General features: G+C 43.8%; 1 protein-coding gene across 4 annotated transcripts in view; it reads left to right on the top strand.

Annotated features, from left to right (window-relative positions):
* Window positions 1-13,306, top strand: part of CCDC6 (coiled-coil domain containing 6) — a 92,794-nt gene that overhangs the window by 56,569 nt on the left and 22,919 nt on the right. For all 4 annotated transcript variants that reach the window (XM_075934861.2, XM_075934862.2, XM_075934863.2 and 1 more), the window contains exons 3-4: window positions 5,791-5,919; window positions 12,817-12,920. In XM_075934861.2, the coding sequence (XP_075790976.1) occupies window positions 5,791-5,919; window positions 12,817-12,920 (233 nt within the window). The remainder of the gene's footprint in view (window positions 1-5,790; window positions 5,920-12,816; window positions 12,921-13,306) is intronic.

Raw genomic sequence — 13,306 nt, 5'->3', positions numbered from 1 at the left:
TGCATCAGACTTCATGGCTGAGGATGTGAGGGAGATTTCCAATCCTGGGTCATTCTTTTTAGGTGACAAATCTGAGGAAGTATCCTAGTTTTAGGTGTCAGTAGAGTTGTTTTTTTAATAAATTGATAAACAGTAATAAGTCGCCAAAACCAGATGGCATTCACCCAAGAGTTCTGAAAGAATTCAGATGTAAAATTGCAGAACTACTGACTGTGGTTTGTAACCTTTACTTCAAATCATCTTCCTTATCAAATGACTGAAGGATAGCTTATGTGATGTCAATTTTAAAAAAAAGGGCTCTAGAGGTGATCCTGGCAATTACAGTACCGGGCAAACTGAAACTATAAGAATAGAATTGTCCCACACATAGATGAACATGAGAAACATTCTCATGGAGAAATTTATGTGCCCTGCATCAGACCCTGAGCAGACAGCACTTTCTTATCAGCCCTCTCCTATGGCAGCATCTGACAGAGGACCTGCCTCAAAAGTGAACACAACAGACAAACACACAGACAAAGAAGCGATCACACTCCTCACCTCAGAAATATTGGTCTTCAACTACAAAATTTGCCCAGGTACTGTTGGCATCTAGTGCACCCGACCATGAGGTAGTAGGGGCCGTTTGTTACCAGGATGACCTGGGGAGCAAAAGACCCAGTAAAGTCTAGCTCTAAGGTGGGCTCGCATACCAAGACAAAGCTTGACCCTTTGGCACCAAAGAAACTGCATCCTTACTTGGCACTGAATGATATAGTGGCACAACCTGCTGCCTCCAGCAAGTCCACTGCACCGATACAGCTCCTAAGCCTCTCTCTGCCACCTCCATTTCTACCAACTTTCCTAGTACTGCAGCAATTTACCAGGCATGCTGTTTTTCTTATTGCATCAACAGTGTCTAGTATGCCCTTATTCGGTATAGATGGCATCCCAGTCGGATCACAAATCATCCTGACTGTTAGACCTGCAGGCTCTGTTCCTCCTCTTGCCAGTGATGAGGAAGAAAGTTCAGTAGGAATGAAAATTTCTGGACATTCCTCTCCAATACCTGGACCATCATACTGGCAGTCCCCTCAGTGAGTGCTTCCACCCATGGCCTTGCCATCCAACTTGTCATATTGAGATGCATGGGTGCTATATAGAGTCCAACAAGCCTCACCTTCTCACCAATCCACCAGAACACTTAGATCAGCCAGTTCATCTGCCCTTATTGCTCCTCCCTCATTAGAGGATCCAGAGGAGAAATAGATTTGGCAGATATACTCCTTCACACCTGTATATATTTCCTTGGTTGCCTGATGACACCATCATTCTACCTCCTCCCATGTGATCTTGATATTTCCAGTGTGACCAAGGCAAATCTGACTCTCTTAATACAGATACATGAGCACCAAAGCCCCATGATTCTTCACTCTGTTACCTCATCTCCTCATGTAGGATATGGGGCACCTCCAACATCCACATTTTCAGATCTTCCAGCTCATGGCATTGCTAATCTCTGAAGGTTTTGCTGAACAGCCATCGACCATGTACATACAAAATGTACACACTTAAGTGGTAGTGATTTTCTACAGTGTGCCAAATTCAACATGTTTTCCTATTGACTGCATTGTCTCAGGCATTTCTCTCAGTTCTTTGCAATACATCTTTCAGCGGTTGCTACCTTCCACACTACTGTTGATGGGTTTACTGTATTCACCCACCCACTCATGAAAGCTTTCTCAATGGCATATGGAATGCTTACCACATGGTCAGATACTAAGGGCACTACTATCACAATTCTCTGATTACATAACAATATTTTTCAATTTTCACAGTACTGCTAAAATTGGAAATGCAGGAATTTTAAGAGATCTGGTGTTGAATATGGGGAAAAATGGTACTGAAAATGTATGCCATTTGTTCAAGCCACTTAGGTAGATGAAATGTCAATAATCAACGCTTTTAGTGGTGAAACAGGCAAAGTATTTGCAAAAGTCTGAGTTTCTGAGTGCTTAAGATACCAACCAGGAGCCATGCTCAGCTTGACATGCTGTTCACAAACAGGGAAGAATTGGTAACAGAAGTAGGTGTGCGTGGCAACGTGGGCAGCCGTGATCATGAGAAGACCAAAGAAAGAATGGAGAGCAGCAAAATATACACTCCGGACTTCAGAAAAGCAGGATAGACAACCAGCTTTGCTAAACAGTGAAATCTTTGGTGACCTTAACCACAAAAAGGAGGCTTACAAGAAGTAGAAACTTGGACAGATGATTAGGAAAAAGAATAAATATATTGCTCGAGCATGCAGGGGTATAATCAGGAAGGCCAACACGCAGTTTGAATTGCAGCTAGCAAGAGATATGAAGGGTAACAAGAAAGATTTCTACAGACATGTTAGCAATAAGAAGGTGGTCAGGGAGAATGTGGGTCCTTAACTGAATTGGGGACGTAACTTAGTGACGGATGACGTGGGAAGAGCTGAAGGCCTCAATTTTTTTTTTTTTTTTTTTGCCTCTGACAAGGTCAGCTCTCAGACTGCTGCACTAGGCAGTGCAGTACGGGAAGGAGGTGGGTAGCCCTCGGTGGAGAAAGAATAGGTTAAGAACTATTTAGCAAAGTTGGACATACACAAATTCATGGGGCTGAATCTAATGCATCCAAAAGTGTGGGGAGTTGGTTGATGTGATTGAAGAGCCATTGTCGTTGAAAACTCATGGCAATTGTGGGAGGCTCTGGACTATTGGGGAAAAAAACAAATGTAATGCCCATCTTTAAAAATGGAAGAAGGAAAATTTGGGGAACTTCAGACTAGTCAGCCTAACCCCAGTCCCCAGAAGAATCATTGAGGGGATCCTCAAGGAATCCATTTTGAAGCACTTGGAAGAGGGGAAAGTGATGAGGAATAGTCAGCAAGGATCCACCAAGGGCAAATCATGCCTGACCAACCTGATTGCTTTCTATGATGAGGTGACTGGCTTTGTGGACATGTGAAGGCAGTGGACATGATATACCTTGACTTCAGCAAAGCTTTTGGTATGGTCTCCCACAGTATTCTTCCCAGCAAGTTAAGGAAGTATGGATTAGATAAATGGACTGTAAGATGGATAGAAAGCTGGATGAGGTGCTGGATTGCACCCTCATCAAATTCACATATGACATTAAGTTTAGGGAACAGGTAGATAGGCTCTAATGAAGGGATTCTAGCGGGATTCTAGGGTCTAGCGTGACCTAGACATAGTCGAGGATTGGGCCAAAAGAAATTGATGAGGTTCAACAAGTGCAATTTGAGTCATGACCTTGGAACAGAAGAATCCCAAGCACTGTTACAGGCTGGGGACCAACTGGCTAGACAGCACTTCTACAGAAAATAACCTGGGGATTACAGTGGATGAGAACCTGGATATGAGTCAACAGTGTGTTCTTGCAGCCAAGAGGGCTAATGGTATATTGGGGTGCATTAGTAGGCAAATTGCCAGCAGATTTGGAGAAGTGATAATTTCCCTTAATTCAGCACTCTTGAGGCCACATCTGGAGTACTGCATCCAATATTGCCCTCTGCCCATTGCAGAAGGGATGTGGACGGATTGGAGAAAATCATGCAGAGGGAAACAAAAATGATTGGGGGTGGAGTATATGACTAATGAGGAGAAGCTAGGAGATTTGGGTGTATGTAGTCTTCAGAATAGAAGAGTGAGGGGAGATTTGATTTCAGCCTTCAACTACCTGAAGGGGGTTCCAAAGAGGATGGAGAGAGGTTGTTCTTAGTAATGACAAATGAAAGAACAAAGAGCAATGGTCTCAAGTTCCAGTGGGGGAGGTCTAGGTTGGATATTAGGAAAAATTGTTTCATTAGGACAGTGGTGAAGCACTGGAATGGGCTACCTGGAGAGGTGGTGGAATGTCCATCCCTAGAGGTTTTTAAGTCCCAGCTTGACAAAGCCCTGGCTGGGATTATTTAGTTGGGATTGGTCCTGCTTTGGGCAGGGGGTTGATCTCGGTGACCTCCTGAGAGCTCCTCCAATCCTATGATTCTACCTCAGGGATCAGCATTGAGCCTTTTCTTGTTTCTCCTCATCCAATACCCTGACAAGGAACATATCGACAGAGATACCTTGGTGCATGGTCTTTGCAAATGTTATTGTTCTGTGCAGTGAAGAGAAAGATGGTTTAGAAAAGGATCTGGAAAAAAGAGATGTGTTGGACAGACATGGCCTCAAATCACTATATTTTTGCATGTAATATAGAATTTCAATAATGTGCACAGTGAGGAATTATCCTTAAAAATAGATATGTAGATAAGTATCAAAAAGATAGTGTCAAATGTCTGTGTTCCAGAATCTGGGAAAATAGAGAATGAAGTTAGAAGTATTAGGATAATAAATGCATGGCTCAAGTTGAAAGAGGTAAGTGCTGTAGATACCAGTAAGACTAAAAGTCTATAAAATAATGCACCATCTAGTTTTAATGTATGAAGGTTAGTGTGGGCAACAAAGAGACATGACTGAACGATCTGTTCCAGAGAAATTTGGAGGTGAATGAGTGAGGTGATCAAGAAAGATCCCAAGAGGCAAGTGTGTATTAAAGACCTGTTCAAAGTAACACTCATAAACAAACAAAAAAATTGTCCAAGCTTGGATGGTTTATATAAGTGTGGTCCTAACAGCTATGTGGGTAGGAGTCCAATAGATCAAGATTTAAGGAAGAAGACAGAAGCTGATTAAAGAAGTTTGGGAAGACATGTTAGCAGGTGGTGAGAGGATATGGCAGAGGTGGGCAATAGTTTTAAATTGGGAACCACTCCAAGATTTTACGTGGTCAAGGGTCACGCTTTTCTATGGAGGGGATACGGGACGGGAGTTGAGTGTAGAGAGGAGCTTGGGGTAGGGTATTGGGTGCAGGAGTGAGTGTGGGGTATGAAAGGAAGTTTGGGTGAAGGGGGGGGTTATAATCTGGGGTAGAGTTTTTGGATGAAGAGTCCGGGAGAGCGTATGAGTGCAGGAAGGGGCACAGGGTCTGCAAGGGAGTTGTGATCTAAAGGGGGTGCAGAGGGTTTGGATGGTGACCTGGAGATCCAGAGGCAGGCTGTGGCCAGGAAGCACTTAACTAGGCAGCTCCTGGCCAGCAGCCCTCCAGGACCCTGAGGCAGGCTCCCTGCATCCTCCAGGCTGCTCAAAATGGCGGTGTGCTTCCTGTGGTTTTCTGCTCCAGGCGCTGGATGGAAGGGGAGGCTTCCTGCACTTCCCCTACCCTCAGCAAAATCTCTCCGATCCCACTGGCAGGTTTCCATGGACACTTCATCATTCCTCTCCCTCTGGTACCCAGAGCAGAGACCCAGAGGGAGCAGCCAGCTGCTTAAAGCAGCGTGGGGCTGCTTTGAAGCGACTGGCTGCTCTGTGCCTGAGGGTCCTGGCGGGGCAGCCCATGGACCAGATTGGGTGGCCTGAAGGCCTGATCAGGCGGTGGCCACCCCTATGATATGGTACTGAACTGAGCACTTTGGGTAGAAAGGACTCCCAAGAACTGACCGAATTTGATGGGATTAATGCAAGAAAGAGTTTTTGTCTTTATTAAATATTTGGAAACTTATGCTGCTTTCATCTGTTTTATAAATTAAACGTACTGTAAAATGTTGCTCTTTAAAAAGAATCTGGTATATATTCAGATCTGTAGATCTGGGTGTTGAATATAGCTTGCAGAGAAGAGTTTAAAGAATAAATGAGATGTTGTCTGCAGTCCCGTGTCATCTGCTTGGTATTCTTTTTTATAATTATGAATTAAAATATTTTCATTTGTATCTTAAATTTTTAGCTACAGCATGAGAAGGCTGAACTGGAGCAGCATTTAGAGCAGGAACAGGAATTTCAAGTGAACAAACTGATGAAGAAAATTAAAAAACTGGAAAATGATACTATTTCTAAGCAGCTTACTTTGGAGCAGGTAAACATCTATTTCCTGTTCTTTGAAATAAAATGTTTATCCTGGAGAACAACTTCTGTTCAGATTGTTATTTCACTGGGGGGAAAAGTGATTCAGAAATACATAAGTGTTTTAGGCTCCAGATTTGATCCACTTCTTAAAATCTATACTGTAGCTGGAGGCTATTGCTCAGTTTTTTACTGTTTTGGAACAGGAAGAAAATGTTATCAGCAAAGGAAATAGGGGTAAGTTTGTTTTTGTGATGGTTATGATAAATTACTTCATTTTGTACTTCAAACTGTGTGATGGTATTCTACAGTGCAGTTACAAGATTTTAAAAGTACATTGGATTTTTGTTCTTTGAGAAATACTGGAGATGTGATGTGATGTGCCCAGTATAGCATATTAGCTCACCTAGACACACGTCCACATACAGGTCCTTGAAACGTTACACATATATTTGCAATGGAGCAAAGACGAACACCATATGCTAATAATGATTGAGTAAAACATGGATTGGTGCCGCACAACTTTCCCTGAAAAACAGATGATTGTTGTAAAGCAGCCACATCTCAAGCACTGTATTTGTCCCCTCAGTGTACTATATACTTCTACTGGAGAAGTTTGCAGATTGGTCTGACCGCTGCCTCAGCAGTATCTCCTATATTCATGACAATGGAAAGACAATACACAAAGTCATTTGCTGAAAGTTACCCCCATATTTCCAAATCCATTTACCACAACATAATGTTCCAGCATCCTTTATATAATCCTACCTATTTCCCGTGCCACAGAATTGATAAACACTGGAGAAGTCACATTGTATTACTTTGGAAAGGAGGGGGTTTTCCTAGAGGGAAACACAAGTAAAAGTAACTTATAAAAAAAAAAAGCAAAACAAAATTAATATTGAAATCTAGACTATATAAATTACAATAAGATCATCATCTTGCCACCAGAACTCTCACTTATAGGTGCCAACACTTTGTCTAGAAGTGCCTTAACCTCTAGGCTGATAAGCTGTCTGGTAATGGGGCTGTTGCAAGCTGCTGTGGCATGTTAACACACATGCTATCCCCACCTGACAAATGATGGCCCACCACTTCTCTGTGGATGGGGAAAATGGGATTTCTTCTTCACACAGAGAATAGTTCAGAATAGCGGGAGAAACTCCTACTTCATCCTGGCTTTGTGAAAGGATTCAGGATGGTAGCCTGACAAGCTGTACACTCCTATAGTAACTTGGAAAGTTTCTACATGAGGAGACCTAGAGCAATGGAGGGCATGTCATTATATTCATGCATGTACTAGGTAATCAAACTGTCAACAAAGTGGAAAAAATTATACCCAACATGAAGACTTAAATAGACTGAAAATGGAGAACTTATGGGATGTACTTGATATACTATGATGTGTGTTGAGGTAGATTGATTTTAAATCATTTGCCTTTTTTTTTTTTTTGGTAATTGATTTAAATTGAGGCTCTGTGCAACTAACTGGAAAATGTGTGCTGTCGCAATTTTAGATGAAAACTTTAATGAATTAATATAAACTTTTAAAAATATGTCTACTGGAAGGATATGTTTTTGGGGCAAAAATCAGAATACTTGAAATTGAAACCCTGATCTTACAAATACTTCAGCAAGTGTATTTGATTCTTATTCACGGTACTCCATCTGGTGGGATTAATCATCTGTTTAAAATTAACCATGGACAAAGCATCATTAGGGAGCTAAAACTGTTCTTATTAAAATTCTTATGGCATAAAGATTTCATTTCAAAACCAAAAGGTTCACACAGAAAAAATATGTCTACTTTCAATATACAGGCAGTCCCCGACTTACGCGGATCCGACTTATGTCGGATCCGCACTTACGAACGGGGCTTTCTCGCCCCGGAGGTCGAGGTAGCGGATTGCTACCTGCGAGCTCTGGGGCGAGAAAGCCCCGTTCGTAAGCTGCTCCGGTGCCCCTGGTCTGCTGGAGACGGTCTCCAGCAGACCAGGGGCACCGGGCGGGTTCCCGCGCTTCTGTGGCTTTGTCAGACTAAAGCCTCAGAAGCACGGGAACCCGCCCGCTGCTGCCGCTTGAGACCCAGTGCCTGTGGTCTGCTGGGGACCGTCCCCAGCAGACCACAGGCACCGGGACCCAAGCGGCAGCAGCGGGCGGGTTCCCACGCTTCTGAGGCTTTGCCAGAGCAAAGCCTCAGAGGCGCAGCACCCCGCTGCCGCTGCTGCTCTGCTCCCCGTGTCCCTGGTCTGCTGGGGGGGGGGGGGCGCGGATAGTGTGCCCCCCCCAGCAGACCAGGCTTTTGTTTTGGACCCTGGAGCAGAGCAGCTGGGGCGCTGTGGATTGGTCCTGCAGCACCCGCTCTGGGCACTACTGGACCAACCCGGCAGCACCCCAGCTGCTCTGCCCCAGGTCCTGATTCAGCCGCTGCTGGTCAGTTTCAGTCTCTGCCCCAGGCTTCCTGGAATCAGCGCTCATCAGTTTCAGCAGCAGCTGACTTGGGGAAGCTTGGGGTTCTTAAGTTGAATCTGTATGTAAGTCAGAACTGGCGGTCAGTTTCAGCAGCGGCTGAATCTGGACGCCAGTTCCGACTTACATACAGATTCAACTTAAGAACAAACCTACAGTCCCTATCTTGTACGTAACCCCGGGGACTGCCTGTATTAACAAACTTATGAACTTTTTATATAGATAGGCCAGAGTTTTCCATCCCATATTTAGGCACTTAATTGTGGAATTTTCAAAAGCACCTAGTGACATATGAGGACCAGTCCCATTGACTTCCTAAGGCAAGCCTAAAAGAGCATAATCTCAGAATTTCAGCTTTCTTGATTTATGAAAATTGAGTATATTGGAAGCTGCATAGTCTCAGTTTCCCAGTAAGCTCCCATTCAGGGGCTATTAAGCCTGCATAGGGCTGCAGCAGGGAGAAAACTTTTTCCAAACCCTGAAGCTGCCGGGCCTGAGAAGAAGACCCTTCAATCCATCCCCAGCTCCAAGCTGCCGGGGACAGCCAGGGGCCACCTGTGGCTGGGGAAAGGGACCCCTCTTCTCCAACTCCAGCAGGGAGCCACCAGGGTAAGCCTGAATTCCAGCCCTCTACACCACCTTGAGTCCTGCCTGGCCAGCAGTGTTCCCGCTAATTTTTTCCACACATGTGCTGAATAAATTTTATGTGCACCAAGGCATTTGTGCAGATGTGCACCATCAGTAGAAACACATGCTGTCAGTTGTGGGTGCTCTGTTAATCAGCTGGGTAGCTGACGAAGCACTGCCCCCAACCACGAGCACCCTCCTGCACCCCAAATTCTTTATCCAGGGCCGCACCTCAAAGCCCACCCCCCAGTCCAGAGTCTGTACCCTCTCCTGCACACCATCCCCTGAGCCCCTCCCAAATCTGGAGCCTCTCTTCTATGTTCCTACCCCCTCAACTCCAGCTCCACCCTTGAGCCTACCCCCCCAGCCAGAGCCCTTGCGGCCCAAACCTCTGTATTAGCCCTGAGCCCTTCATCCCAGAGCCTGCATCCCAGGCCAGAGTTCTCACACTCCTCCACCCCAACTCTCTGCGCAGCCTTGAGCTCCCTTCCACACACATAACCCATTGGCCCCACTCCCGCCATGTGACTTTTGTTATGTGCACCGATATGAATCATAGAACTAGATTCTGGAACTTGAAGAGACCTTGAGAGACCTAGAACTGGAGGGGACCTCGAGAGGTCATCAAATCCAGTCCTCTGCCCCCATGGCAGGACCCAGTACCATCTAGAGCATTCCTGACAGATGTCTATCCAACCTGCTCTTAAATATCTCCAGTGATGGGGATTCTACAACCTCCCAGGGCTATTTATTCCAGTGTTTAACCACCTTGACAGTTAGGAAGTTTTTCCTAATGTCCAGCCTGAACCTCCCTTGCGGAGTTTAAGATGAAGATGATGTTTTGCATATCACCTCCGCATTGACGTATATAAGAAAATTCATTCTGCTCAGGATGGGGGAAGTTAGAGGGAGCACTGGAAGGGGAGCTCGTTGCAATTTTTTTGCAACAGGCTATTTGCTAATCCATGTTGTATGAACTTGAGGTGCTCTCATAATATTGGGCCTTGGAGTTGAGTTTTTCGGCATAGAAGAATATTTTAAATGAGACTAGTAGAATTCCAGATTTTACATAGAAGATAGCTTTTTTACTGTTAATGGGAAACTAAAGGAACAAAGTATCATATATCCACTTCAGGAACTGAAATTATAAAATTGGGTGAAAGTAAAGAATTGAAAACATTTTTTAAAATTTAAACATTGATTTAAATTACATTATCCGTGATTCTATGCCACCTAATTTGTTTTGCACTTTGTCTCAGATACTACATATGCAAGTTTTTGTCTGGTTTTCTGATTGATACTTAAATGTGAATTGATTGAAGGAGCTGAGAAATAGAAAATTAGGCAGATGTAGTACTTGGCCAAATCATGACAATCACAATCTGGGAACAAATGTTAGACTGGAGTAACTCTCTTAGCTGCCACGTGGTGGTGGTGGTGATCTCTTAGAACTAAAGTGCAGACAAACTGAATTGCAATATTATGCTACTTTACTCAAAGTGGTTCTTCAGGTCCTTAAGTGCCCTTGCATTGGCAACATTTTTCAACCTACATCATTTAAGCCTACAGCATTTAAAATCTGAAAGGAGATAATTGTTTTCCATACTAAGTTTAAACACTTGGTGCTGCTTCAGATGCAGTAGTGACAGAGGGACTTCCATGGGTGAGGAGAGGACCTTTGCTTCTGGAGTGAACTCCACTTGGGGGTCCATCAGAGCCTTAATCTGTTGATCTTCAGTGGGTAATACAAGGCTCATTTATTTTTAGAGTCTGATGGAATCTAAGTTTGTTGGCAATTGTTGATGGACATGTATATGAAGAAAATGTATATGACTTTGTTTTTCTCGTGTAAGCTCTTTTGAGTTGTGCTTGATCAATAGTGTACCTGGAATTTACAAGCAATTAACAGAAGAGTTCAGATGCGATCAGGTTAATCTGAATTATGTGATTCAATCATGCAGAGACCACTGTATTACACCATCACATAGAAATATATATATATATATATATATATATATATATATCTGTAGTTACCCGCATCATCGGGTGTTCATCTAAATCTTTAGTGTCCAACCACTGAACTAGCCACACTCAACACACCAAATAGCCACATGTGGCTAGTGGCTAATGTGTTGGACACCATGGATCTAAATGGTGGAGTAAAGATGCATATGGCAGTAGTGTTCAGGCAAGGGAGTGTGAATTCTCAAAATATCCTGTATTTTTCCAAGCACTGGTGAGACGAGTTGGCTACAAAGCAGTGTACTAACACTTTACCTATCCCTCCATATTCTACTAGAGTCACGATCCACATTCTAATGCCTTGAGTGTTCACTACAACATCCTACTTCTGGACTTGATTTTTGGATGTATTATTTGCTCATAGCCAGTTTTCCCATTTATAAAATGTGGACATTTCCCCATCAAGTGTGGTGTTAGTATTTTGTTGATTTGAGATCTATGGATGGAAAGGGTATAGAAGAGTGAAGTATTAAACTCATTTAGCCTAAGTACATTTCATTATTGGTGCTTTTCTCTTCAGAGCTACTGAATTTTGATGTCTTTACAGCAGTGGTCCCCAACACAGTGCCCGCGGGCGCCATGGCGCCCGCGGGGGCATTTGTGTGCGCCCGCCAAGTGCTCAGGGCTGGCCTGGCCCCGGGCATGTGGCGCTGCATGGTACCGGAGCCGGCCCCAGGCGCATGGCGCACGGTAAGCGCCGGCCCCGGGAGCGCTGCCGCCTGCACTCTGGCTGCGCGGCGCTTGGAGAGGGGGAGCGCCGGCCCTGGTCGCGTGGCGCTTGGGGAGGGGGAAGCGCTGGCCCTGGTCACGCGGTGCTTGGGGGGGGGGGGAACGCGCTGGCCCCAGGCACGCGGCACATGGGGGGGCGCTGGCCCCGGGCGCAAGGCAGGCGAACGGCCACTCCCTCTGGCGCCCGGCAGCCTCTAAAGGTTGGGGACCACTGCTTTACAGTTACAACTATGTCTGTTGAACGTGCAGTGCATTCTCACCAAGAAGTGACTACTGTCCAGCATCTTTTGGCATATTTTGACATGCAGGATTTTTCCCAGTTTCTGGTAGCTCATACTTGACTGAATAATGGTTATTAGTTATTATAAAGAGTTAAATGGGTGAGGGAAATAATTAAACTGTCTTTTTGGTATCATTGGCATAACTAAGAACTCTGTGAAATCTTGTTTCTACTGGCATTAGAATTTGGTTCTGTGTAAGTTTATCTAAAAATACAGAAATCACTTTTCTTCATTTCTCGCTGTATTTATCTGCATTTATGCACACCACTTGCCCTGCATGTCAAGCAGATTTAAGACTCTATAGTGTAAATTTTTATTGTTTAATTCTCCCCTTGACATTTTTTTCAAATTGTCCATAAGAATAATTATGTATATAGCAAATGTGTAAACATGTGAATACGTTGTCAAGTAAACTTACTGTGACACATGCAACGAGCAGTGTGTTTGCTAGGCCCTATCCTTTCACTTGCTGGCTACATTGCATCTCTGTGATTGGGTATGGAGAAAGACAAACCAATCCAAACCTAGGAATGAGAGATCTTGTGTAGGGCTGATCCATGTAGGAAGAAAAGGTAATGCACACCAAAGGCAGTTTAAGGTATCTTTATTGATGTGGCTCTCTGCCCTCCATTTACTTTAACCATTGTTCTGCTCTTTGATTTAATTACTTTATAGTTCCTCTCTCTCAAACTTTAGCAATAGGGTGAATATTAAACTTTGCAAAATACAAATATTACACAGCAAAATCAATTGCTATATTTTTTATCAATTTTCTTCCTCAGCTAAGACGAGAGAAGATTGACCTTGAAAATACATTGGAACAAGAACAAGAAGCACTAGTAAATCGTCTCTGGAAGAGGATGGATAAACTTGAAGCAGAGAAACGGTTTGTCTTGACATGTTTAGTATTAGATACACCATTTAATATTACTTTTTTCATTCACAAGAGACATGTTTGATCTGTCAAAGGCATAGAAGTTATAACATTTCAAAAGTTAGGTGTTTGCACGATACAGTATATCGTGTACTTGGCTGCTTAAATTTGCTTGAAAAGATGTAGTACAAGAAATAAGGGAACTGTGAAATAAGGGAGGAACTTGTTCTCTTCCTGTTTGCTGACAGGGTGATTTTTAAAGCTATTTTAAAAGGTGCCCTGCAAAAAAAAAAAAAAAAAAAAAATTAGTCTTGTACCCTTTCTTTGCTGCTTTACCATGTACGGTAGACTTCCGATAATCCGGCACCTTTGGGACGTAGGTGGTGCTGGATTATCAG

The sequence above is a fragment of the Pelodiscus sinensis genome, chromosome 8 (assembly GCF_052426305.1).
Source record: "Pelodiscus sinensis isolate ZL-2025 chromosome 8, ASM5242630v1, whole genome shotgun sequence".
Taxonomy (NCBI): domain Eukaryota; kingdom Metazoa; phylum Chordata; order Testudines; family Trionychidae; genus Pelodiscus; species Pelodiscus sinensis.
This window is presented reverse-complemented; position numbering and strand designations above follow the sequence as displayed.